Source organism: Thermobia domestica, chromosome 8 (genome assembly GCF_964235325.1).
Source record: "Thermobia domestica chromosome 8, izTheDome1.hap1.1, whole genome shotgun sequence".
Classification (NCBI taxonomy): domain Eukaryota; kingdom Metazoa; phylum Arthropoda; class Insecta; order Zygentoma; family Lepismatidae; genus Thermobia; species Thermobia domestica.
The window spans coordinates 268,824,713-268,851,415 of NC_137461.1; the positions used below are offsets into that span (position 1 = coordinate 268,824,713).

The following is a 26,703-nucleotide window of genomic DNA, read 5'->3' on the forward strand; positions in this document are numbered from 1 at the left end:
CGATGCAGATATCAAGACGGTATTCCCATTCACGCCACACACACACTCCAATATATCTGATGAAATGGACTGGATGGCAGCACTGATACGAACTTGCGCTTTTTGCAGATTTTGAGGCAATGGGGTACATACACATAATCCTTTACGTAACTCTATAAAAAGAAGTCATTTATTCTAGTCAGGTGACCCCGGCGGCCATTTGAAGAAGATATTATCATCGAGCTCCTCCATGGCTAAGCGGTTAGCGTTCCCGCCTTTGGCGTGGGAGATCCGCGTTCGATTCCCGGTGGGAGCTCATGTGGTTTGGATTCCACGTTAATCAGTAGGTCCACGTCTGTTATAGCCTCGCTGCTAAACGGGACGTTAAACTCAAGATCAACTCAACTCAGGATATTATCATCATTTCTGGCACGTCCAATCCATCTACCTGGAAGCTGCTCATTCAGACGTTCCCAAGCATGTAAATGCCAGTGAGGAGGTGCCTCATCTTTTTGGAAAATATAGTCATTACCTTTTTCTTCTTCTTCCAATTGTTGAAATAACCAATTAGAGACCATGCCAAGATAAGTTGGACTTGTGACAGTGGCCTCTCGAAATAATAATGGGCCATAGAGTTGACGTTTCGATATGGCACAAAAGACATTCACTTTAGGAGAGTGTCTTTCAACTTCCAAAATGGTATGTGGATTCTCGCTCCCCCAAATTATAACATTATAGAAACATGAAAGCTTCCCAAGTGATCTTCAGGAGAATCAGCAACTGCCTGCTAAATATCCAACAATGAACCCATATCGACTAATCACTAAGTAAACATGAGTTTCTGTGTTTGATTCCATCCATTATTGGCATAGTTGTCCATTGTTAGCATGCACAAAAATATTCGAGTTTTTCTTTCAAGCATAACAAATTTCATTTAAATACGATTATCCAAAGTGACATTATACCACCTTAAAGTAATAGTATTTTTATGGGCACACTGTACACTAAAATCTTTCAGTTTAACGTCCCTCTAGGCTAACGTCGTGTCCCTTTAAATGTCCCTTTCAACGTTTCTTCTAGGATTTCCTTCCAGTCCAGAGCTACAATAAATTGTGGTTACATCTCACTCTTGTGAATTGCACGTTCTTTAGCAAATAGTGTTTTAGTGCTACTCCCCGCATTTTAATTTTTTCCCTCTCCCACTGATAAGATTATCAGATGTCATCTTTTTCGAACCTAGAAATGTTACTGTTTTCCTCCTTCTTTCTTTTTTAATGAAATTTCCTCTTTTTTGAGCCTTGTTTCAATGTTCATTTTACAAACAAATTCAACCTATTGAGTTGTTAGAGCGAAGAAAGAAATTTAGCGCCTCATGGAGAGTCGTTTTGACGTATAATTTGCGTCATACTAAAGGCCTGACTACTGCGGGAAACATATGTTAGTCGAACTCTCTAGTATGCAACTAATCACACGTCACAACGACTTTGCATAAGGCCCTTAATGTTTCCGTAATCACTGTTGTAAAAGTTTAGTTGTATAGATTATATTTTCTGGTCATGTTATTAAGATATTTGTCAAATAACATATATCTTTTTCTTTCTTTTTTTTGTGAAATCTAAAATTAGTGTTGTCTGCGAAACAAGATATCACACAATTTTCGTTAAGAGATATGAAATGAGATAGAATTATGGAAATAGAAACATAAAATTTTTAAAGATGAGACAACCTTTTATGACACCATTTGTGCGCCTCCCTAAAAGTGTCGTCTTTTTTAAAACTCTATTGTATTTTAATTGTTCCCGGCGCACAAAGTTTTCTGAAAGAAAAGCTGCATGGTTTTGGGGCTAATTCACACACAAGATGCCGTACCCAAGCTGTTTCTCTAATATGTTTCATCCGTGTGATGACAAGGACCATTCACTCATACTGTTCCCATTTCGTGCCTCCATTGTTTTCTAAATCATTTCCAAAGATGAGCTGCAAGTAGTAAGACGTTGTTACTGGTTCTGGTCAACATCGTGTCGTTTCGGGTACTCCGAAAAAAACCGAAGGACCGCGGGCGTCGATCCGCGATCGGAGTGTTTCTTTTCAAGGTGGTATTTTCGGTGCATGGCAGGGGAACGGTACGGGCAAGACACGTGATATCAGTATTAAAAAAGGAGAACCAAATGAATTTTCAATGTCACAGTCTGAAAATTAACTTTGTGGGATACGACACGGAGACGGAGCAGCACCTTATGTGAATTAGTCTTTACTAGGGCCGCAACTGTAATCCTTCTACAACGACATAATCAGTGGCGTATTTACGATTTTGTTTCGGGTGGGGCTTTGCTAACTTTCGGGGGGCTTTGCCTGGAAATGTGAAAATTCTGCAAGATATTTCATTTACTTTACTATACTAAGTAATATTTCGGGGGGCTTAAGCCCGGAAGCCACCCCCCTAAATACGCCACTGGACATAATGTTTGACATAACTGTAATTTATAAGGCAACACTAATTAGTGTCGATTTACAGATTTTTAAGAATAAATAAAATCTATATAATATCTTCTAAATTTCACTACGTTCTGATTTGTTCTACTATTTTAACTTTAGTATCAAATTCTGACAGCGATCAAAGCACTGTTGTTGATCTTACATCTCTTCCACGCTAATTGGGGGCCGCGGTGGCTCAGTGGTGAAGCGTTTAACTCTGGCGCATGGGGACCTTGGTTCGATCCCAGCTCGCGCCAAGTGAACTTTGTAGTGGACAAACCCCGTGTGGGGGTTTTTCTCGGTGTTCTCCCGTTTCCTTAAACTTTCTTCATTCCACCATTTCATTCGTTTTGCATCATCACCGTCTCCTTTAGCCTAGCCGGCATAAATGTGGGACGTAAAACTTAAAGATTTCATTTCATTTCTTTCGCGCTAATTGTCAGGTGTATTTGTTCTAAACACGAGAACTGCATTAACGCTCAGAAGTGGAGATTTTGCAAAATGCTTTTCTTTTTATCTCCAGAATACAACGCACGATAAATTTCAATTGGAAACCGCCTGCCTATGCCTACCAACTGAGCTGTTATCTTACATTTCCTAAAAGTGCATGAGATGGAGATGAAGTAAAAGGTCAGTAATGAATTTTTCCTTAGATAAAACAAACGAGATTTAAATATTTTTATTTTTCTTTCGTTGTTAGATAACCAAATGACCCTGTCATTTTGTGCAGACTTTCCATTGCTGTCGAGAAATAAACATCAAGAATACCGCAAAAAGAAAGAAAACAGAAAACAAAGAAATTGGAATTTTTTTATAGCAAATACTTTATGAAACGTCTTCACAGAGGATCTGGCAATGCTGAAGAAACTGAAATTAATGAATTGTTATAAAACTTAGGCACAGACGATGCGATGAGTCACTTGCTTGTAGGTGTCGCTGAGGAGCCAGACGGACGATTTACTTGTGGTGAAAATGATTTTGTAAATCTTTTCGCTGAGCAAGTGAGCGTAAAATAACACGATTTGTTTCGTTATTTATTCCATGAAATAAGATCGAAAAACCTTGCGAGTTTTTATTTTGATTATTATTATTTCAGTTATGGATCATTGTAACAAACTCTCGTTTCTTATTGTTTTTTTGACTTTATGGTTTCGTTTGAGTTCTTCCGGGCCTGTGACTATATCACCCACTTTATCACTATCATCATCAACTGATACACAAAACGATTTTATTGTTACAACAGAAGAACCATCGTCAACAGTATTTAATGAAGATGAAACAGGTGGTACGGAACTTAGCAACAATGTGACAGAGAACGATCTTCCGTCTGACTTACAGGTAAGCTAACAAACTATAAAACCAAGCATTAGTTCCTACACTTATGTTTATAATTATACCTTATGCATATTAACTTATTGTTCTGATCGATTTACCTACACTGTACCGAATTGATTGGTTAGTGTGCCTTATTCATGAATTTTACCTTCAATGGTGGCATACGCAAAGGGGTAGTCCGGATTTTAACTCCCGTATCTTGAACAAAATGTGAGAAATAAACAATTAACGTATTCAGCTATGTATACAGTGGCGGCGATTGGACGTTAAAAATGGGGGGGCAAGATATGATCTGAATATGTGTATATCAATGTTAATGTTCCTGGTTGTTTCTAACACTTTGTTTGAAGACAGGTTGTATAACTAATAGGATACTACCTTTTTCGGTTAAATTACCGTATATCGTGTTTCATATTTAATTAAGTAAATTGACAAGAGCAACGCACATAGGTACTAACCCTTGATTCCTTGCTCATGAAAATCTTAAAATTCTGCCTGGAAAATTGTGTGATGAGATTATTTAATAACATATTTGCAAAACAAATAAATAGAAAGGATAGGAATATTAGCATTAATCATACTAATGAATAATGACGTTTGTTTTGCAGAAGTTATATTGAAACTGGGGATTAATGAACAACTTACATTATTAATTCCACACTTGCCATTAAATGTATGGTATTACTCTTAGAAAATGAAAGACAGTAAATACTACAAACATATGATACGATGCAATTGTAGTATTAATTCCTTCGAATTGCAATTAAAACGCAATTCCTGTAGCTGTCGTAACTCTACGGGAAGACAAATCTATATATATATAAAAGAGAACGCACAAATCCTTTGTTCCCTCATCACGCTAATACGGCTGAACCAATTTCTTTCATTTTTGGGGGGTTATTAGGATTTGGACCCTAGATGGTTTTTATCATATCACTTTAATTTTTAATTACCAGTGTCTTGAGATAATTGACCAATCAAGTGTCCATAACGTACAAATCCTTTGTTAGTTCATCATAGGTAAAAATAAACGTATTTATATGCAACCCGCATGACCGTGTCACTCGGCGGGTTAACATAAATGACAGGCGATATAATGTTAACATTTACTGCAATGTACTATGGTTTTTATCATATCACTTGAAAGCGAAAAAGTAAAAATTATCTAATTAACAAGGTTTATTGCGTTCCGGGGTGACCGCAGCGAAGCGGGGTGAACGCTGCTAGTAACCAATACATATTTACGCAACGACAAATATTATATGGTACTATTTTTTTTCTATGAACCAGTAATATTTGCAAAAACTTTACATTTCCAGATGAAACTATATACATTAACTATTTTAAATTATGGCTTTTTAAAGGTAAACTATTGAATTTCAGTCAATCAGCTACAGCATCATCTCTATTTATCCTAGGATCATGGTTAGTACCTCATTCTCTTTAGAATAGAACAACCTTAGAAAACCTTTTACGTTTTCCTATCATGTCCATAAGGCGGGAAATTTTGAGGGAAATCTGGATTTTTTCTGATTTTTTTCAAATTTTGATCTCCTCTGGACCGCCTTTGTTAAAGCACAGATGTCAAAATTAACTAAAAAATACGAAGGGGTGTACTAAATATGTATAAAAAATTTCAAGCTCCTATCTTGAAAACTAAGTGCGAGAAAATGTTTACCAATGAGCTAAGAACATTCCCATAATGCCCCAGATGACCCGGATGTAATATAAAATTTTCCTGAGACATCCCTCTTTATCCTAGGATCATTATTCGTACATCATTTCCTTCAGAATAGAACATACTTTCAAACGGTACCACTCACATGTCTCCATCATGTCCCATCATGAGATGGGAAAATCATGAAACAATGGATTATTTGTTTAAAAAATATTCCTTCTTTGTACTTTTTTTGCCTCTCTGTACCCCCCTGTTTTAACGCAGAAATCTGAAACAAACCTGAAAAATACTAAAGAGTGTACTAAATGTGTGTGCAAAATTTCAATCTTCTAGGTGCAAAAGTAAACCCGCTAAAAATAATATTTCTACAATACTTCAGATTCCCGTATAAAATAGGATCTCAGGTAAAAATTCCTTGAGACATCTCTATTTATACTAGGATCATGGTTCGTACAGCATTCTTTTTAGAACAGAACAGCCTTTCAAACGGTACCATTCACATGTCTCCATCATGTATCTGAGTAGGGAAAATCGAAAAAAAAAAAGGATCTTTGTTAAAAAGATTTTTTTTTTAACCTTTTTGCTCCTCAGGACTCCTTGTTTTATCTGAAATCTGAAAAGAATCTGGAAAATATTAAGAGGTGCACTGAATGTGTGTCCAAAATTTCAGTCTTCTAGGTGCCAAAGTAATAAAAAAAGTCATAACAAAAATATTTTTATTTATGACGTCATCACACTGTACGTCTCGATGCAGAAAGGCGTGAAAGCATATGTAACGTGTTCAACAATGCCTCCAGGCTTGAAAAAGAAAACAGAAGTAAAAATCTTTTTTGATACTTTTTAAATCGAATAATGAAGATTCTAGCCTATCACCGAAAAATAGATGATATAATTTAAAAGAGTTAAGTGGTCACTTCAAAAAAGTGGGGGGGCAACTGCCCCCTCTTGCCCCCCCTAATCGCCGCCCATGTATGTATACATACAAAAATCCTGAAACATTTGAATTTGGATAGTGATGAGCACAAGAGGCCTGATCTTGCATGCAAGATCGAGAACAAGACCAGGGATCACAATGCAAACGAAGACCAAGATCATGCTGCTAGACTAAGAGCATGCTGCTGAAAGACTCTCAAAAGATCATCCTGGAAGAGTCTTACATAGGCTACGTATCACTGGGATTGTGGACACGATTGCCCCCTAATACAAGCAACCAACAAAAAGAAAGTGTTAATTTGGAACTTACCCGGAGCACGGAGAATAACAATAAATTGAATGAGTATGCAGAAGACTACAGAGAACACGATTCTAAGAATTGTTACAGTATAACAATTCAGTATCTGATTTACTCTGGTCATAATTTGATTCATTTACGATAATCCATGATTGGGTTCTGGGAAAGCGTAGGAAAAAAAGTTGTGACTAAGACACCAGGTAAACTAAAACTAACAAAATATGTTAGTGAAGTTCATAGGCGCCTTTGGAATGTCAAACTTGAGAACGACGAGGTCGACTGTTGGCAAATCCCCACCAAATTTACCAGAATATCTTAAGTAAATAGGAAGTTAGAGCTAACGGGATCTGTCTTTCAGCAATACATTCATCACAAATTTTCTTCCATCACTGGTAGGTTAATTCTACATACAGTAGGACGTTGATAACCCGAACTAATTGGGACCACAGGTAGTTCGGATCTTCAAATTGTTCGGATTTTCGAAAATGACGAAGAAAATGCCATTTAGGCTTAAATATACCGGTACTGTACGGTGTGCTCTTTTATCGATACAGTGGTTATACAGTACATACAGTAATTACAATACCGTACGTAAGGCTACTTACATTAAGTGTTTCTGAAGAACATGCTTGTACACTAAATTGCAGTGTTCTTGTAACACACTTAAAACTTAACCTGTATAGGGCTAAGGGAAAATAAAATTAAAAATATGTATGACACCATTACACATGAATGAGCTTTTGTAAAAACATTGTCTTCACTCAAATTTGTTTATCGCTAGCGCTAGAACCAAATGTAAAAAACTTCTAGGAACCGCGTTCGGATTTTTGACGTTCGGATTATCGACGTCCTACTGTATTTAGAAGTCATTACATGCTATGATCATCAGAGAATTTCGTCTTGAGATAGGAATTACACCGTTAATACTATCCAATTTAATCTTCCTCCATCTCATTGTTTTCCTTTTACCACATCTTCTACCACGTCACTCAGGATGCAATTTCTTCCTCAATAATGTCCTAATGTCTTTCTAGTTACTTCCAATTATTTATTTTCATTGTTACCAATGCTTTTCATGTGTTTATTGTATCAAGTTTTTACAATCTCTTCAGCATACAAATTCTCGAGAGCTAGAATATGATTTGTTATTTCATAAAGCCTACGTTTCTACTCCGTACAATACAATTATCTTTATATGACTGATTTTTGTAATTCTTCACTCAGTAACTCACATGATAAACTTCTCACCATTATCATCACAATCATCTTAAAGATCTTCCACCAGTTCTTGCGATATTTTTATTTATCATTTATACTTAATATTTTCGTTAATAATACTACATAATATTGAAAAATAGGCACTTATGCTACTTTCTTGCTCAGACCTTTACACTCGTCACAGCAGCAATCATCTCACTCACCATTGATTTTATCTTTTCCATATTTGTTTCATCTCATATTTTCAGATTTTTTAATGTTTTCTTTTTGTCATGTTAATTTTTGACTCAGAATCCGCAACATCATCTGAAAAGAAAATGTAATACTTCTAACTCCTATCAAATGATCCCAAATTTACCACCTTATATCATTTTTGTATTCCAACCCTCAAAGATTGATCCATATTTAAGCCTATTTCAAATTTTTGATCTTGAACCCAGTTGTTTTGAACCCAGTGCGCACACACTTTTCTGAAGTCAAGTTAGCCATGGACGACACTCCTCACTGAATCATATTATGAGGCTTGCAATGCCATCAAACCTCACTCTTCTGTCTTCACAAATCATCGCTTCGACATCACACACATTCCAATAATGGACGTTACTAGTTTGCCACTTTCGTCATAATGTATACAGTCTTCCTACCACTTGCTAATGTGTTTCACCACATTTACTTGTTTCTTAGATATAGCCATAGCCTCTCTCCATAGCCTTCCGTCAATTCTCGATGAATGTCAGATGGTTTCTGTCCTTCGGCTCATAAAAACCGAAAACACCATGCACCTACTCCTTGAAGTAATGTTCAAGTCACTGCGCCATCTTTAAATTGCTCTAAATACCAAACGGGGTCACGTAGAAGGCTGTTATTGGCGGCAGACTTCCCTTACCTTGGTATCTGCAACTTAAAAATTAATTAGCTACACAAAAACTCTTAGTTTTAGGGACAAATTCACCTGTTTATAATAATAATAATAATAATAATAATAATAATAATAATAATAATAATAATAATAATAATAATAATAATAATAATGATAATGGATCCTCTTTTACCCGGAAATATGCTCCTTTTTCGGGCCTTGAAAATGGTTCGAGCGAGTTTTTAGAAAAATGAGGTAATATGCTCTTTTCGGAGATTACGGTGAACTGCTTCAGTCTTCAGAGTACAAGGAACTTAAATGGACAATTTTTCTAAAATATTGCTTTTCTAAAATACTACCTAACTTGACCTTTAGTGGATGTTTCCCAATCTGTGATTTGTGGACCCCGGAAGATCCGCGAGAAATTTAAAGAGAGTTTGTGGGATAAGTTATTTTTGTTAAATTTATATTATCATGTTGCTCACACCTGGGATATTTGTAATGTACATTATCTACGTCTCAACCAATTGAAAGAATAGAATTAAAATAAATAAATAAATAAAAGAAGAAATACCAATTAACAACGCTAAAGGATGTATATATAAAACATATTCCAACATCAAGGGCTAAGCTATTAATTAGCAAGTGCCTGGCTTAATATAGCCATTCCGATTAATAAACTAGACTAGCTACAAAAGCCCTCCAAAATGGAAATTATTCTTGACAAAGTAGTAAAAATTATCAATTTTATTAGAGCCCTTCTTCTTAACAGCTTATTGTTTTCTGCTCTTTATAAAGAGATGGGAAATGTTGTGCAATACTTATTAGGGTAAAGATATACCAAAGACACCTCTAGGTCGAGGTCGAGGTTTAGATCGGATCACTGGCCTCGATGATAGCACAAACACATGCATTCAAATGGGTAAGCGCATGTCGGAGATATACGCTATATTGCGACCTAGAGATCGACCGTGATGATGAATTAGTGGTCGAGATGATAAACAACAGTTTGTTTTTTATATCGATGTTCAATGGAAGCATCGCTGTGGCTCGTGTTCTCATTGGTTCTCCCTGAAGCGCTGCACTTAATAAAATCTTGATTTGTTCAGATTGTTTCCTGTGCAAGGAAAGATGCAGGAAACAATCAAGAAGTTAAATTTGCGATGCAACTGTTTGGAGACAGTCAAACATGATTCTTTTTATATAATGAGTGTTTTCATTGATTTCAGTGAACTGTCAACCTCTTGCTGGCGATGTTGCTTAAAGTATGATTAAACATTATTGATATACATCGACAACTGTACACTTTGAATTTTAAAATTATGGTTATGATTATGACTTATAGTCTAAGGTCAAAATTTTAACATTTAATAACTTATAAATCGATTATAATGCAAAAACATTTGAACTTTTATCACAACTCACTGTCTAAGATCACTATTCGTGGTCCAATCTGATTGGTTGATCACTGGAAAGTTATTCTTGGCACAATTTGATTGATTGATCATTTTCATTTCTTCATTTCATATATTTTTTAAAAGTTTCAAAAGTTACGCTTAATTTTTTTAAAATTACAGTTTGAGAAGTTTTAGTTTGAAAAATTTTGTTTGAAATTTTAGGTTGGAAAAATTTATTTGAATTATTTTACTTTGAAAGTTTTGGTTTTAAAATTTTAGCTCCAAAATTTTGACTTTCAATTAGGATCTAAAAAATTTTTGTTTGAATTCTTTGTTTGAAAATTTTGTTTGAAACTTTTGGTTTGAAAATTTTTAGATTGAAAATATTGTTTTCAATTATTTAGTTTAAAAATTTTTGTTTCAAATTATTTGATTGAAATATGTTTGTTGAAAAAAATGTTTGTATTTATTCAAGATTTTATTTCACCATTATGATGCAACAGTCATGACAAGCTTATGTAACGTGAACAGAATTGTATCACTCCGTTTAAAACTGATATCTTTCGATATTACATGCAACGAAAAGAACAAGTAAATTGAAGTCATTTGACGTCTCAACCAAGTCTGTATTTTCCAATTTGTCCCTTAAATAAATAAATAAATCAGATGATAATTCCCTTTCTAGATTCAAATTTTGGATTTCATTCTGTCAAAGAAAACGACTTACCGAGCTGCCCTGTAATTCGGCGTTCAAAATGCTGTTACTTTTACCATCACTGAAGTTCTGGTTCCAGTCTACCACTGAATTTCTCAAAAGAAATGTAAGGTATTTCCTACCATTAGCCACTACATATTAGCCTATATGTGCGAGACATTTTCTCATTTCGCACGTACGAAAAAATAATATAAGACCATATCATATTTAACGTGGAGCCAGATCTACATCTGAAATTATCCAGTTCTGATTCAGACATACGGAAGTTGACGTCTGAAACGGCACCATCCATCACTCAGTGTTGGTACTTTGAGGAATATTTCCCTAATTTAAATTTAGCAAATTTAGGAAAAAGAGAAGAAGGGATGATTTCAATAAAACGCAAAAATTCAGGGAAATTTTCGGGCAGACTGGTTGACTAATACAAATTGTTGAAGTTTTCTTTGTTGCTCAGAAATGAACCAATACAATTCCAGAACTGTGTGTGATCAAAGTTGCATAATATGTATTCATTGTTGTAGGGGTTTATTTGTGTGTATCTTTTTGTAAGAAAAATAAAAAAATGAAGGGAAAAGTAAAAGAAATAGAAGCAAAAAAAAAAAAAAAAAAAATGAAGGAAACAACTGTGGTTGGCTAAATTAATTTTATCACATAACTTCTGTCATAGGAATTGAACACTCAATGAAGTAGGGAAAATTTGATAAGTAAAGGACAAATTTTGTCAGCCGAGGGAAATTTTCTTAAGGAAACGTACGAACATTAATCACATTAGGTGATTGTTAAATTCATAACATTAGGCCTAACTGATTGGATTGTATTTTTTCGAATATCTTCATTTGTAATAGTATTGTATTCGAAAAATAGTATTGCAAAATTGTAATTTATCACTTCATTTTATACATAAAAGTAAGCTGGCTGGGCTCTGCCTCGAGACTCCTGCGTATTCTCGGCCCACGGCCTCGTGTCTCTTATGTATTAACCTTTGCATCAAGAGTGAATTTCGTGCATTTGCTCTTAATATTTCTTGAATTCGGCCAGCTGGAGGCTTTGCCCCAAAATCCCCGAGTTTGCTTGGTCTACGGCCTTGCACCTCTTAAACCCACAAGTCTACCGAATTTCAAGTTTATTTTTGTATTTCAACTACCTAAAAGATAAGATTTTGTATATCAAAAAAACATCCTTTTAAATAATAAGGTAATTTCTTAATCTCTTTAGACCCCTTAGAAATTAAAATATTCATTTTTGGCAATTTTCCTGTGGGTTAGTCCCGAAAAGCTATAATAGAATCAAGTCAAATTTAATCACTGTAACCTTACAGGAAGTACCCAATAATTTTGGGGTGTAAAAGGTGTCTATATAAATAACATAGGGGGTCCATAAAACCCGACTACAGTTGGAAATTTTTATATTTTGTGGTTTACCTAGATAACGCTAACGAAAACGTACTGAATTTCTAGTTTTTATTCCAAGTACCTAAAACATGAGATTTTGTCAAAAAAAAAAAAAAAAAAAGGCCGATTTAAATATCGTGGTAATTTCTTCATCCCCCATTTAGACTCCTAAAAATTAAAAATATTCACTTTTGGCAATTTTTCTGCGGGTTATCCCAGGAAAGCTACGATTATGCCAAATTTCAACTTTGCAAGAAGTAGGTATACCTGTTATTTTATGTCAGTTCATGTAATTCTATATATATTATACATTTGAGTCACATTTGAGGGACACTAAGGAAGGACGCGACTTGGAATCTTTATGTTAGATACCTCCCCGCCAATTGCCTGGTATGAATGAGGAAAACCCAGGAAAACCTCATTCAGAATGGCTGGCCTGAAAAAGCTTTTTACACTTTTTCGACCGAGTGTCCCCACCGAGAATCGAACCGGGGACCGCTCGCACCGAAGGCGAGAGCATTAGCGACTAGACTATGCGGGGCTACCTCTAGTATATTGTGTTCGGGAGATCAAATTACACAATCAGTAACACTATTTCAAAGTTAGTGGCCAAATTAATTTTGTAACACTTTTTAAGTATTATACTGCTGTTAAATTAAAATTTTAATTTCATTTTTCAATTGTTTATTATTATTATTATTATTATTATTATTATTATTATTATTATTATTATTATTATTATTATTATTATTATTATTATTATTAATCATATTTAGCAAGAAAACGTGTTAAGGCCCTTATCCAACAGGAAGATTACGAGGTATGGGAATATGTTGTTAACGTGGGCTTCGAACCACAACACAGCTCCATTCTGGAGTGCAATTGATGTATAGAAACACCATTTTGTAAAATCAAGTATCCGCACAATACCGTTTCACCTGCACGAGAGCTAAATTATGGAACAGAGCCATACTATCAACCTCGCAGGTGCTTTTTGAAAACCAATGAATTTGCACAAATTTCCTCTTCGAAGATGGACTTTATCATCCGAAATAATTCGTTTTTAATATATATATATATATATATATATATATATATATATATATATATATATATATATATATATATATATATATATATATATATATATATATATATATATTTAAAAAAAATCGGAACTGGAGAAGTCACACGGAACGATAAAGATGGTTTGTTTATGTATTTATTTTCTAGGAATTGTTTGGCAACATGAAGTAGGTTAAGGTCTTTTTCGCTGTGGTAAACTTTGAGTCTTGGTTGATAAGTTGTACTGAGACTTATTTTCATTAATTTGTTTACAAAGAACGTGACTCCTTCGTGATTATTATTTGTTTTAAATTTAACACTTGTTATCTCCTCTTATGCACATTGTTAAATTTAGATTTTTTGCTTAGCCTTCATTTGAAAATCCATAATAGCGTCTTAGCTATCGTGGAAAATGAAATGAAATCTTTCAGTTTAACGTCTCACGATTATGGCCTTCAGGCTAAGGTACATGTATACAGCAAGTAAATGATGATGGGAGAATTGATAGAATGAAAACGTGGAAGGAAACGAGAGTACCCTAAAAAAAACATGGATACGATATTATTCACCAGGTTGGCCGGGGATCGAACCAGGGGACCAAACGCATAAGAGGTAGGCGCTATACCACTGAGCCACTGTGCCCCCAGTACCGTGCAGTAGAGGGCGAGCAGGGCGATGGCCCCGGGCGCCGAAGTAGGGGGGCCCAAAATTCGGGAGAAGGAAAGGAAAAATTACTTGGAATATATGTAGGGGGCGCCGTCGTATACTATTGCCCCGTCCGACTTGAAAGATGAGGAAATCTTGGAAACAATGATTAAACAAAATTTTGAAGATAAATAGCACAGCAAATTAAGGCCAGATTTCGTGCAGGGAAAAAGAATCAAAAGAAATGCCACTTAGTTATTGAAGTCTCCCCCAATATCAGGAACTACTTGATAAATAAGGATAAAGTCTACATCGACTACGAATCACATAAAGTTAAGGACTTCCTGGTGGTGCCGAAGTGCTACATCTGTCAGGAGTTTGGGCATCGCAAAATATTGTGATAATAAAGATAAAGTAAGATGTAGACACTGTGGTACACTGAGGCACAAAAGTGAAGACTGTGACGAAAAGGACAAAAACATCTGCGTTCCTTGTAAACTAAGACACAAGACATGCCAAACTCCAAATACAGAGGAATGTGTATCCTATAGAGTAGCTCGTGAAAGGATAATTAGTAAGATTAATTATGGATAAAGACACCACACATAAAGGTAAAGCTAGAAAAAACAAACTCCCAAGCAAAATTAGAAGAGACAAAATAAGACTGGAAGCCTTCCTAGAAAGAAAGAGGAGAGGAAACGTAGCAACACAAAACAAATATATTCAAACAGAAGAATCAGAGGAAGCGAAGTCAATTCAGAGTGAATTCACATCTTTATTGGAGAATAGAAAGAAAAACAGAAAAAATAGACATAAATTGGAGCGAAAAATTGGAAATACCTAAATTGGAAAATTCATTCATAAACGGTAAAGAAAAATACTTATTCCCACGCAACGAAAAGAAAATTCAAGATCAAACAATTTCGTCGACATCTCCAGATATTTCAGATAAGTCACCAATATTTAAAGAACCAAGACCACTTTATGAGAAAATGGAGAGGCAATATAAATTAGCCAAGCTGGAAGATAAGCAGATATTAACGGTTGCGTTTAGGCAAATAACTAGGGACCTCCACGAGAAGGGAAGGTCTATAACATATCCTGTTCTTGAAGAAGTAGATAGGATGGAGTTACGTACATATGATTTACCAGCGAATGGTTGGGAATTAGTAGACTTAGTTGACGAAGCATTTGAACGACGCGGAATTTACTGGAACTTAGAAAACGTATATAAACAACTAGTCAATGCTCACGGGCGAATATATTTCGACTTTAGTAAATCCGGCAAGGAGGCATTGGTCCATACCAAATATGCATAATAAAATCACAAAATTAAAATTAGTGCAAAATAATGCTCAAAGATCCAAAGTTGCCACAATGGAATTAAAGAGATTTGCCGAAATAAATGAAATAGACATAGTAAACATCCAGGAACCATATACTGTTAAGAGCAAATTAATAACATTCCCACCTACAGCAAGAATAGTAAAAGAAGGAAATGACCCGAAAGTCATAACTGTAATCATGAATAAAAATATTGAAGTTCTGAAAATAGCGCAATACTGTGATGAATGGACCGTTTGCTTAGAAGTAACGTTTGGTAATAAATTCTTTTGGTTGATAAATTCATACTTCCAATATAGCTTAGACATACAAGATTTCATACAGAAACTACAGACAATAATTTGGGAAAAACCGAGGAATTATTTTATTATTACAATAGATGCAAATGCAAAATCAAGCATGTGGGGCTCACCGATAACAGACGACAAAGGCGAAGTCCTAGAAGATTTTATTCTACAAAATGGTTTAATAGTTCTAAACAAAGGTAATAGACCGACATTCGTAGGACCGAGAGGGAAGTCCTTCATTGATGTAACTATAAGTTCCACTGAAATAGAAAAACAAATAGTGAATTGGGCAGTCCAGGACAGTGTAACAACAAGTGATCATGAAGTCATAACTTTTAACATCGAAGATACTATTCTGGAAACAAAAAGAGAAAATTATAATATACAAAAAATAGACTGGAAACTCTTTGAAAAAAATTTACGTCTACCACAAATTGACGACTACGATGATGTAGAAAAATTAGTAATAGATATAGAAAATAAAACTAAGATCTCTCTAGAGAAATCAATTCTAGAAGGCAAATCAAAGAAAAAATATAACGACTTTTGGTCTCCAAAACTAGAAAGATTAAAGAAAATAACAAAAGCAAAAAGAAAGAGTTACCAATCCACATTAATTCCCATACTTAAGGAAAGAAGATTAGAGAACTATAGGCTAGCAAAACAAAAATACACAGAAGAACTATTAATTGCCAAAAAGAACAGCTGGGAAACTTTTCTTAAAAATAATATAGAATTGGATCCATGGGGGCTTCCTTACAAACTAATTATGCAGAAAATTAACAATATAACGCTGACATCACTAAAGAATGAAGATAATTCATTCACAAAAACAAGGGAGGAAACTATACAAAAACTGTCAAGTAAATTCTTCCCAAGAGATAATATAAATGAAGAAACAGATCAACAACAGAAATTAAGGGAAGAATATAGTCAAATTATTCCAAAAGAAAATGAAGAACATAATTATAGACTTAGTAACAAATGAAGAGATGGAACACATAATTAAGAAACTGAAATCAGGAAAGGCCCCAGGTTTGGACGGAATAAAAAATGAAATTTACAAGAAGAAAAAAGAAATATGGATACCTTACTTAGTTAAACTATGTAATACTCTACTAAGGAAACGGAAGTTTCCGCTCTCTTGGAAGGAATCAAAGTTAATAATTCTAATGAAGGGTAAGGATAGAGACCCAACAGATGTGAGCTCCTACAGACCGATATGCCTCCTCAGGAACATTTCAAAAATTTATGAAAAAACAATAGCTTCCAGATTAAACAAATATAGAAACATTGAAGAAGATAATCTGCAATACGGCTTCAGAAGTGGGAAATCAACTGAGGACGCTCTCAACGCTTTCGTGGAGAAAATCATAGAGTGCAGGAGCACAAAAAAAATGTATTAACATTGTTCGTAGATATAGAGGGGGCTTTCGACAATCTGTGGATTCCGTCGCTAGTAAGAAGACTAAAAGATCTAAAAATACCAGAATATTTAGTGAATACAATAAAAGATTATTTTCAAAATAGAAACATAATAATAAAAGAAGAAAACGGAGATATAATCATTAATACGCAAAAAGGATGCTCACAGGGATCTATTTTAGGCCCATTAATGTGGAATATTGAATTTCAGCCATGTTTGGAAGCATTAAATAAAAATAAATGCATAGATCGGGTAATAACCTTCGCAGATGATCTTGCAGTAATAACCTCGGCAAACACAAGAAGAGAAATAGAAGAGAACTCGAAAGAAATAATAAGGATATTGCAAGACTGGAGTTTACAGTGTAAACTAAAATTATCAAAGAAAAAAACTAAATGTATGATGTTCGGAACAAAATTGGTAAGGGATCCAATTATTAAAATTGGAGAAGAGAAAATAGAAAAAGTTAATGAATTCAAATACCTTGGCATTCAAATTGATGATAAATTAAATTTTGGACAACATATAAACTATATTATTGATAAAGGTCATATGGTTACTAACAAACTTATAAATATTGCAAGTAACAAATACAAGCTCCCACGTAAAGTAATAAAAATTTATCATGACTCAATTCTAGGGGCAACCATGAACTATGCTGCTAGCGTGTGGGCCCACAGATTGTTAGAAAATAACACGTTAAAACAGAAAGTAGAAAGACCTCAAAGAAATATAATGATCAGATTAAACGGGGCTTTTGGTACCACTCCCCACAATGCGTTAGCTGTACTGATGGGGTTAAAGTAGATGCATTTATTAATAATCCAACGGGCGGCAACATACTGGCTCAAAAAAGGGGATAAAAATAGAGTAAAGGACTTAATTGGGATAGAAGTGGATAACATACAAGATATAGAAAAAGGAATATTAGACAAGTGGCAAAGAGATTGGAATAATTCAGAAAAGGCAAGAAGAACATATAGCTTAATCCCAAACATAAGGGAAATACTTAAATGGCACCACTTTGATCCATCTGCTGGCCTTATCCACTTTCTCACGGGACATGGCCCCTATGGCCAATACCTTCAAAGATTTGGACTAAAAGAAGACGGAAACTGTGATTGTGGCGAATTTGGCACACCGGAACATTACATATTGTGGTGCCCTCTACTTGAGGATCGAATAAACGACAGGGATATCATAAGAACAAGAAGAATGGAAGATGTTATCTCCGATGAAAGAGACTTCAAAGTAGTAAATAAAATAACTACTGATTTTTCCCAACGAAGTAAAAAACAATATGAGGAAAGGAATTTAGCAAATAGGAACCAATAAGGAATCAACAGATTTGAAAGAGAAAGAAACGGAGTGTGTGAATTGTGTGTTTGTGTCTTTCTTTTCGGACCGGAGGTCATCTCCTGGAACGCTGGTATTCCGCGTGCCCCGGAAGGAAACGCGTGAGTGAATGTGGACTCGACACATCCCCGGCACAAACCGGAATGGAACTCCGGATGCGTCGGGCCGGAGTGAATTTTGAGTTTCGGTGGCGGTACGTCGTGTTCTTCAATAAACAAATATATAAGATATTATGGAACTATATAACGATAAGAATCAATACGAAAGATAACGTGACCCTCCGTGACTAAGCTGCGTAGGCGCCATTCCCGTTTCCGGTGCGACGGCGGTGGGACACCACTGACCAGGGCCCACACTAAGTGCTCTGAGTGGGTCCTGGGCCCCAAGCCGTTGTTTGAGGGATCGAGGATGTATCCTCGTCGCCATAAGTGCCTTTACATCGCAGTGACGGGTATGTGACCGCGCAGTACTCCAAGGAAGGGATGGTTGTATAAGAATTTGTGATTAATTTTGAAGAGTTTTTATTTTGACTAGGGAATTAACATAGGTGAAGGGAGTAAAGACACAGATTTGAAGCATCAGTTCACTGTTATTGAAGCATCAGTGCACGAAAAGATTCGTATTCTCAGTTTTTCTATTTATTGTTTTATATGTTAAGTTAAACACCACAATATGTATCACTGATATCGCAGATCGTATTATTTTTTAAAATCGTGTTTGTAACCTATTGTCAAAACATTCATCTCCAGACATGATGTAGAGAGAAGAGAAAGAGATACGACATCTGTAATATATGTATATGTGATTCACTAAGTAACTGTAGAAATTAGTTAAAGGTCACATAAGAGAGCGAAAAGGAGGTCTAGAAGTCTGAACTTTTTAGAAACGTCCTAGATAGGTGAAAATATAGTTAAAAATTGCAAAGGGTATCATGTAATTTACCTCTCTTTTCTTATATTCTAGTATACTTTTTCTTTCACATCCAAACATCTCTATTCAGAATTACGAGATAAAGGTGAAGAGAGAAACATTCCCATTTCAAGAATTATATAAGGAAAAAAAATCTTTTGACTTACACTAGATTGGAACTCGCAACCCTTGAATCCATGGCTCAGCGCTCTACCGATTGAGCTAACAACTTGTGTTGGAAAAGCCTGATTTCTACAACTACTGGTTGCTGAATGATGTGTATTAACCAAGTTTGCCGAGATAATTGCTTCATATAGCTATTGCAATAATAATAATAATAATAAAGCAGAAGAAGAAGATCAGAATTTAAAAATTCGCATATGTTAAAAGTTTGACGTGCAGAGTAAGTCCTAATATTAGATTTTATTAATTATATATAATAAATGTAAGCGTGGTTTATTCGTGCGTGCTATTCAAACTGCGTAATTCACTACCTAGTCTCATAAGGGTTGTACAGTATGGTACAGTAGCCTTGCGTCCTCCAACCGTGAAGAATGTTTCGGTTTGAACCTATGCGTGTCCTAAGAGGAAGGAGGAGATTGAAAGAAAGAAAAGTGGTTTAGAAATTATGCAAACGTAGAATATCTCACGAGGTGAGGTGATATAGAGTTCAGCGTGTCTTTCAGCTACTACTCTATACAAGACGTGCATCTACGACTTAACGTGGAACCCGAACCACACGACTCCTGACGGGAATCGAAACCCGTATCACCTCTAGTTCTATTGTGGGAGACACAGGAACATATAAAAATAATCGAAAATGAACGATATTAATGTTAAATCCAAAGCTTTCGACGTCCTAAAAGTTCGTAATTGAAAGATATGAGTGTCTATTCAATAGTTTTCGGGGTCGCTGAAGTGAATAATGACACTCCCGATACCAAGAAAGCCCAAGGCTTTATTCTTCGTTAGCGGCAAGTTTATTCAGTTGCTCCTGCTGGAAATGGATTCGTACTATTTCATTCCGATTCAAATACGTATTCAACTGGGAAAACTAATCTCAAATATATCTAATGGTTATATTTAATGGAAATAGACATATGCATTTTTGAATATTGTATATGAATTTCTAATTCATACTTTATCTAGTAGAAAATGGTGCATCCAGGATATATTCTGAAGTAATAGGGAGGTATATTTTATTTATCTACTGTCGAATTTAGTGTGCATTAATTTCACACAATTTACTTCGGAACTATCGAGACGAGACTGAGATAGCTATTTGTCGATTGAAAGGGGACTAATACTGTAAGTAGTCTCGTATTGTCTCGTTTTGATACCAGTCTTACTTCGGGGCTTGTTCTCTAGTAACTGGTTGCGTAGTGCACCTACATAAGACGTCGTATATTTAAATGTTTGAGAACTTACCCCACCTCCAGTTGACGGATCGTTCTATCTAAAACTACCAGACCGTTTATGTAATTTTTCGTTTAAGTACAGGTCCTATCCTTATGTCAATTATTTTCTTGCAACAGAGAATGAAAAATGTAACAGTTATAATGTTGATCGCGCATAATCCTGTATAGATAAAAGGCACTTTATAGAGTGTCGGACTCTGTGGAGTAAATACAGTAGTTACTGCCTTGGTAAGTTCATCACTGAACGCGTTTCTGTCCTACTCGTGCAATGACGTCACCTTTGACACTCGCTCGGGACAGAACCACAGGAGAAGTAACGCTCTTGTCTGCTTACTCGCTTGCTGTTGTGTATTCTCTTTGGAACCTGATGTGAAATTACTGTTTTCTCCTTACTTTCAGCTGTCTTTTGCTATTTCTAATTTAGATGTCTATTATATTAGTGGAATTTTATTCCGTCATGGAAATATATTTTATTTCTTTTTAAATGTAAATAAAAAGAAAAGTCTATTTGGACAACTTTCCCCACAACTCTAGAGTTATTGTCTGTGGTGCGCTTTTCTTTCCTTTTCCTTAAGGGCCCCGGTGGCTCAGTGGTAGAGCGTTCACCTCTGGTGCTTGGGGTTCCGGGTTCGATCCCAGCCCCCTTCAAGTGAACTTTGTGGTGGACAAACACCGTGTGCGTGGGTTTCCTCGGGGTTCTCCCACTTCATTCATTACTCATCATAACCACCCCCTTTAGCATAACCGTCGGACGTAAAACTCAAAGATTTCATTTTTCTTTTTTTTTCCTTAAGTTGTATCCCCAGTTGGCCTAATCCAGTTGCGTTAGTCAATCAGAATTTCTTTCCAGAACTTTTAATTTTCTCACTTCATCACTTTCTTCATTTGCTTGTAAAATGTTCTTTCGGAGGAAGAACTTTTCAGTTGCTTGTTTAGTTAATTTATACTTATGTATGTTCTAAATGGGATAAAATATTAAAACCTCCGGTTCACACTTGCTAACAAATTCATTTTTTTATGATGCCTGTTAATTTTCTAATGATGTTCTTTCCTTGGCTCACTTTTCGGCTCGGTTCGGTGGTTACTGAACCGTGATCCGATCCGCTCAAGCCGTTGACAACACTGGTACTGTTGTAAATAATTCATCATGTAGTGCCGAGTTTCTCAAGTATATATATCTTCAATTAATGCAGATGTTACTGTTCCCTGCTGTGTATAAGGTTCTTCAATGGCTTCAATATTTTTACGTAGAATGCTTTTCCATTATATACCCTCTTATCTGTACTTAAATCTTAGAGAATCCGGATGGTCATTGCTTGAACTCATTAGTTTTCTAGGTATCAGGACGTTTGCGGTAAAACCAGAACACCAGTTTTTCTGGGATATTTGCGGTACTGTTCAAAACTTTCCCTTAAACAGTAGGACATTTGCGATACACACCGTGGAACGTGCGCCGAAATCACCCGTTTCAGCCCCGTTAATCTAAATTAGAATGAATACATTAATAAAGAGGTTGGGTATGCAGATGCAACAGCCTAATATATGTGATTCATTCTGTTTGGCTGATTTTAGTAGGTCATGAATATATAAGAGGAGATCACGCGGGCTGCTTAATGGAAACTATCACAATAATCGAAACATCTAAGAAACCATGCGTTTCTCATCAGGGTTTTCAGTACAGACAATATTGAAATTTCAAGAACGGGAACATATCTTGAAGGAAACAAATATTGTCCCTTGGATCTTCGTCCTTTTACCAGCAAGAGATAGTAAGAGATATCAGAGTTTTTCAGTTTGGTGAAGATTAATATTATGATTGGAATCCGAAATTAAGCAAATTACGTTTCGAGCAAAAAGCAATAACATCTCGAAGAACACTGTTCCAGGAAACGCACATTACTTGGTGTAAGTTCCATTTTAATCAATGCTTGTGGAGGAAGGTTCAGGAATTAGGACTCAACTATAAATCAGTTCCAGAGGTGAGGCTCCGCCTCAGAATTTCTTTTGCCCTACCATTTCTCCCTGTAGATGATATTGCTATTGGGTGGCTTTCCATTATCGAAGATGCATCACATCACGAAAGACTTTAGGTTTTTAGATTATCTTGCAGAACAGTGATTAAGAAATAATGCCGGTTAAATAATACTGGTATTGACATATTCATGTGAAACTACTCGAATCAAGAGCACAGAACGAATAATGCTGTTGAAGGTGGAATTACAGAATCAAATCATTAATAAGTAAATCAACTCCTAAGTGTGTTGTTTAGAAGTATCTAAAAAATGAGGCTGTGTACAGCAGCTAGCTGTATCAAAGAAGACCTTTAAACATTGAAGGGAAACGTAGACAACAAGCGTACATAGAATTGGACGGAAGAATAGAAAAAGCATTAACTGATTATGTATCCTCAAAAGATGTCAAGAAATTCTTGAGGAAAATGGTACACATTCAAAAGTTGGAGTAATTATTGTTTCTTCCAGAATAGAGGCTACGTTGTTTATTGTTTTTATTATTGTGATTGTAAGTTGTCTCAATCTATCCATCATAATTATCTGTAGTTCTTGGAAAAGTGTTAATGAAAGCTATGAAAGAAAACAAAAATATAAACATTTCTAGAAGTTTCCTTTAAATATTAAGGACAGGCATTTGACCAATGAGAGATAAGAATTTGTTTACATTTTCCAGTTTTGGCCAATCACAAACAAGCATTTGTTTACATCTTTCGGATGTGTCTACGATGTATCCTAGTAATTGTTTTTCTTTTCACTTTTCTGTATAATTGATCCTTATATTTGAGTTTACATGTTCTTAGTGTTCTGAGAAAAGTTTGTATGTATGTATGTGAGTTAATAATGGTTTCATATTCTGAAAGAATATTTTTAGTCTGCTTTTAGTATGCAAAAACCCGAGTCCCCTAAAACAGTCATGTTATTTTCCCCTAAAACAAAGTGCTAGCTACACCAATGTTATAAAATTTGGTCGTTGTGTAGCAGTTGATACTGCGTGCTTATCCTGTAACTGAACACTCGAAAATATTTTCTCTTAGCAAAGAGAATAAGAAGTTATTTCAAATAGTACCGCAAATGTCCCAATACCACAAAAGTCAATACTCGAAGTACCGCAATTGTTGCAGTATTACAAATGCCGATACCGCAAGTGATTCCCTTTCAATTTCCTAAACAATCTTCATTTAATTTCTTTCTCAAAAGCAATTTTCCTGCACAATTCTGTACTTTGATTTTTCTACAAAACGAAAGGAACAAATAGCAGCTGAAATACAAACGGATAAGGACGAATTTTACTTCTTTCTGTTCCTTGTTTGATCTACATAAATAATTTTAGAAAGAATAGGATTATTTTTTTAAAACGATACATGTATTAATAACGTTAGGGTGGTCCAAAATCAAATGCAAAAATTCAACTTGTTCAAAATAATAGTCCACAAGGCTTATTTTTTCCTCTAGCCATAACCTATTTACTTGCTTAATTTCAGCTCTGTTGCTTAATATTTACAGGTCGCTCCATTTTAAATCTTTTTGTTTATGTAGTATTACCAATGAACTAACGCTAGAAGTTTTCTGGGGTATACGCTGGACCGTTCTCAAAAATATAGCGTATACCCTTCTCCGTATATACTCGTTCATTCGTAAATTTAAGGTAAATATATGCTGCACTAGAAAAATATTAGGTTCCTAATGGGTATTATATTCATGTATACTATATGATAGGCGTCAAGACTACAATGTAATTTAACACAGTTGCTGTGCTAATAGCCGGATAGCCGGATAAGTTCGTAGCTTTCATTGTGATCATTAGATGGTGTCATCATGTTATGGAGGTAGTCCTCTCTAGTGTCTTAAAAAATAAAATGAAATTTTTGAGTTTTACGTCCCACGGTTATGCCGGCTAGGCTAAAGGAGATGGTGATGTTGAGAAATGAATGAAATGGTGGAATGAAGAATGTAGGAGGAAACGGGAGAACCCCGAGGAAATCAACGCACACGGCGTTTGTCCACCACAAAGTTCACTTGGCGGGAGCAGAATTTGAACCCGGGACCCCATGCACCAGAGGTGAACGCTCTACCACTGACACACCACGGCCCCTCTCTAGTATCTTCAAATGTTTGTTTAGTCCGGCAGAAGGTCTCTCAACTTCATCGTTCAAACAATTTCATAAACAGTGGTCATCAGTAAATCAGGATGATTTACAAAGACAACTGACAACCTATTTGAGAGTCCAGTGATGCACAGATGCTATGCACGAAATCCATTGATGCACAAACATATCAGATGTTAAAATATTTACCAAGTGCTCTTAAGCCAAGAAGCCTAGAGATGATTATAAGGAACTTTTGCGTTTATTTCTCATATTTCTTGGTGGATGCAACGACAATCAGTAATTTCGAGCTCGAGACCCAAAACATCACGCTAGATGGATGGGGAAAGGCATTTAAGCATTGAATTTTTTTTAAGTCTCAATTTAGAATGACTGCGCGAAAGTAAAATTATCACATGTTTAGCGCTGTTTGTCAGCCTTGTTTATGTGAAAAAGTGGAATGAAGCTCCCCTTGTCAACCAAACCCCTCTCAATGACTCACTTTATGTCAGTTTTGAAAACTTACTCAGAGGACTGCATTTCTAGTAGTGCATGTGCAGCATTTTCAAGATATCTCTAGTTTTTGTCTGCACTTTTATCAGAATTAGCTTTTTTTTTTTTTTTTTTTTTTGATGAGAGAGTATCAGAAGAAACAAAGGAAAAGATGGTCCAAAGCCTGCAGCGGCCAGCATAACCAAACATTCCACTACGACTTAAATTGACAAAGAAACCCGAAGAACTTAATTTGGAGGATCTAGTAACAGCAAGAACACTCAATATTTGATGTCCTAATGAAAAAAGGCAAAGAGAAGTCTCAATCTTTCCTCAAACAAACACTACAACGCTGGCGAGATAATGCTTTTTTTTTTTTCAAGAATTTTGTGAATTATCAAAACAAATGGCTGTGGTGAATAATGTAGCTGAAAGAGGTATCAGTCTCATCCAAAAGTATAATGAAGCCTTGACAAAAGACTAGGAACAGAAACAGTTTATTCTTCGATTGGTCGAAAACCATCTTAAAAATGTTTCCACTCCACTGAAGAAAGCGTTTTTTAAATTGAGGATACAAATAGTGACATTTTTCTAAAAGTTTTGGCAACAAATCAGGGGTAAAACTGAGGGGGAATGGGGGGACGCCGTTAGCCTCACTTCAAAAAATATACATGGCATCTCCTACTTCCTAAAATATTACAAATGGCAAAAATAGGCACGCGGGACAGCGTGACCGAATGCGTCCCCATGCCTTTTCAGATCCATTTTTAATCCTACAATAACTAAAACAAGGCAAAAATGAAGCGACCTGTAAATATGACTTAATTGTACTGAAATTTCGTTGGTTATTTCAGGTTGGTTATTTATTTTATACATCACAAGGAATAAAATAAACCTTGTGGACAATCGCCTACTGTTCGTTTTATATTTTGGCCCACCCTAATGTGACATATTAAAGGAGAGTGCTTAAGATTGACATTACTGTATAACAAAAGCCTCAACTATGAAAATATTCTAATAAATTATCTTCTATCTTTCTGATAAAGAAAATAAAGTTGATACAGATATAAATAACGAAAAAACATATGAATTTAAATGTAAAATTTGAGTCCAAAATACCCACTTATAAACAATTGCTGAATTTTAGAAAATAAACACATGTAAATTGAAGTTATGTGATTAACTTGGAGCTTCAAAAACCAACACCCAGAAACCGCCGTGTAAAGTTTAACTGATGCAAATTTTTTAATTGCATAACTTGCTTTCGGCTAGGCGGGGAGTCCGCCCCCAGACGCTTGCATTTGCTCTTTCTCCGGCCTCTCACTTCTCATATCCCTAAGATCTCTGATCTTAAGTGGTTTCGAGATATGGCATATCTTATTCTAAC

General features: G+C 35.4%; 1 protein-coding gene across 1 annotated transcript in view; it reads left to right on the plus strand.

Annotated features, from left to right (window-relative positions):
• The first annotated feature begins 3,180 nt into the window (after positions 1–3,180).
• Positions 3,181–26,703, plus strand: part of LOC145693616 (inter-alpha-trypsin inhibitor heavy chain H4-like) — a 139,083-nt gene continuing 115,560 nt past the window's right edge. Inside the window, exon 1 of the mRNA XM_081769769.1 lies at positions 3,181–3,792. Coding sequence (XP_081625895.1) covers positions 3,553–3,792 — 240 coding nt within the window. The 5' untranslated portion in view covers positions 3,181–3,552. The remainder of the gene's footprint in view (positions 3,793–26,703) is intronic.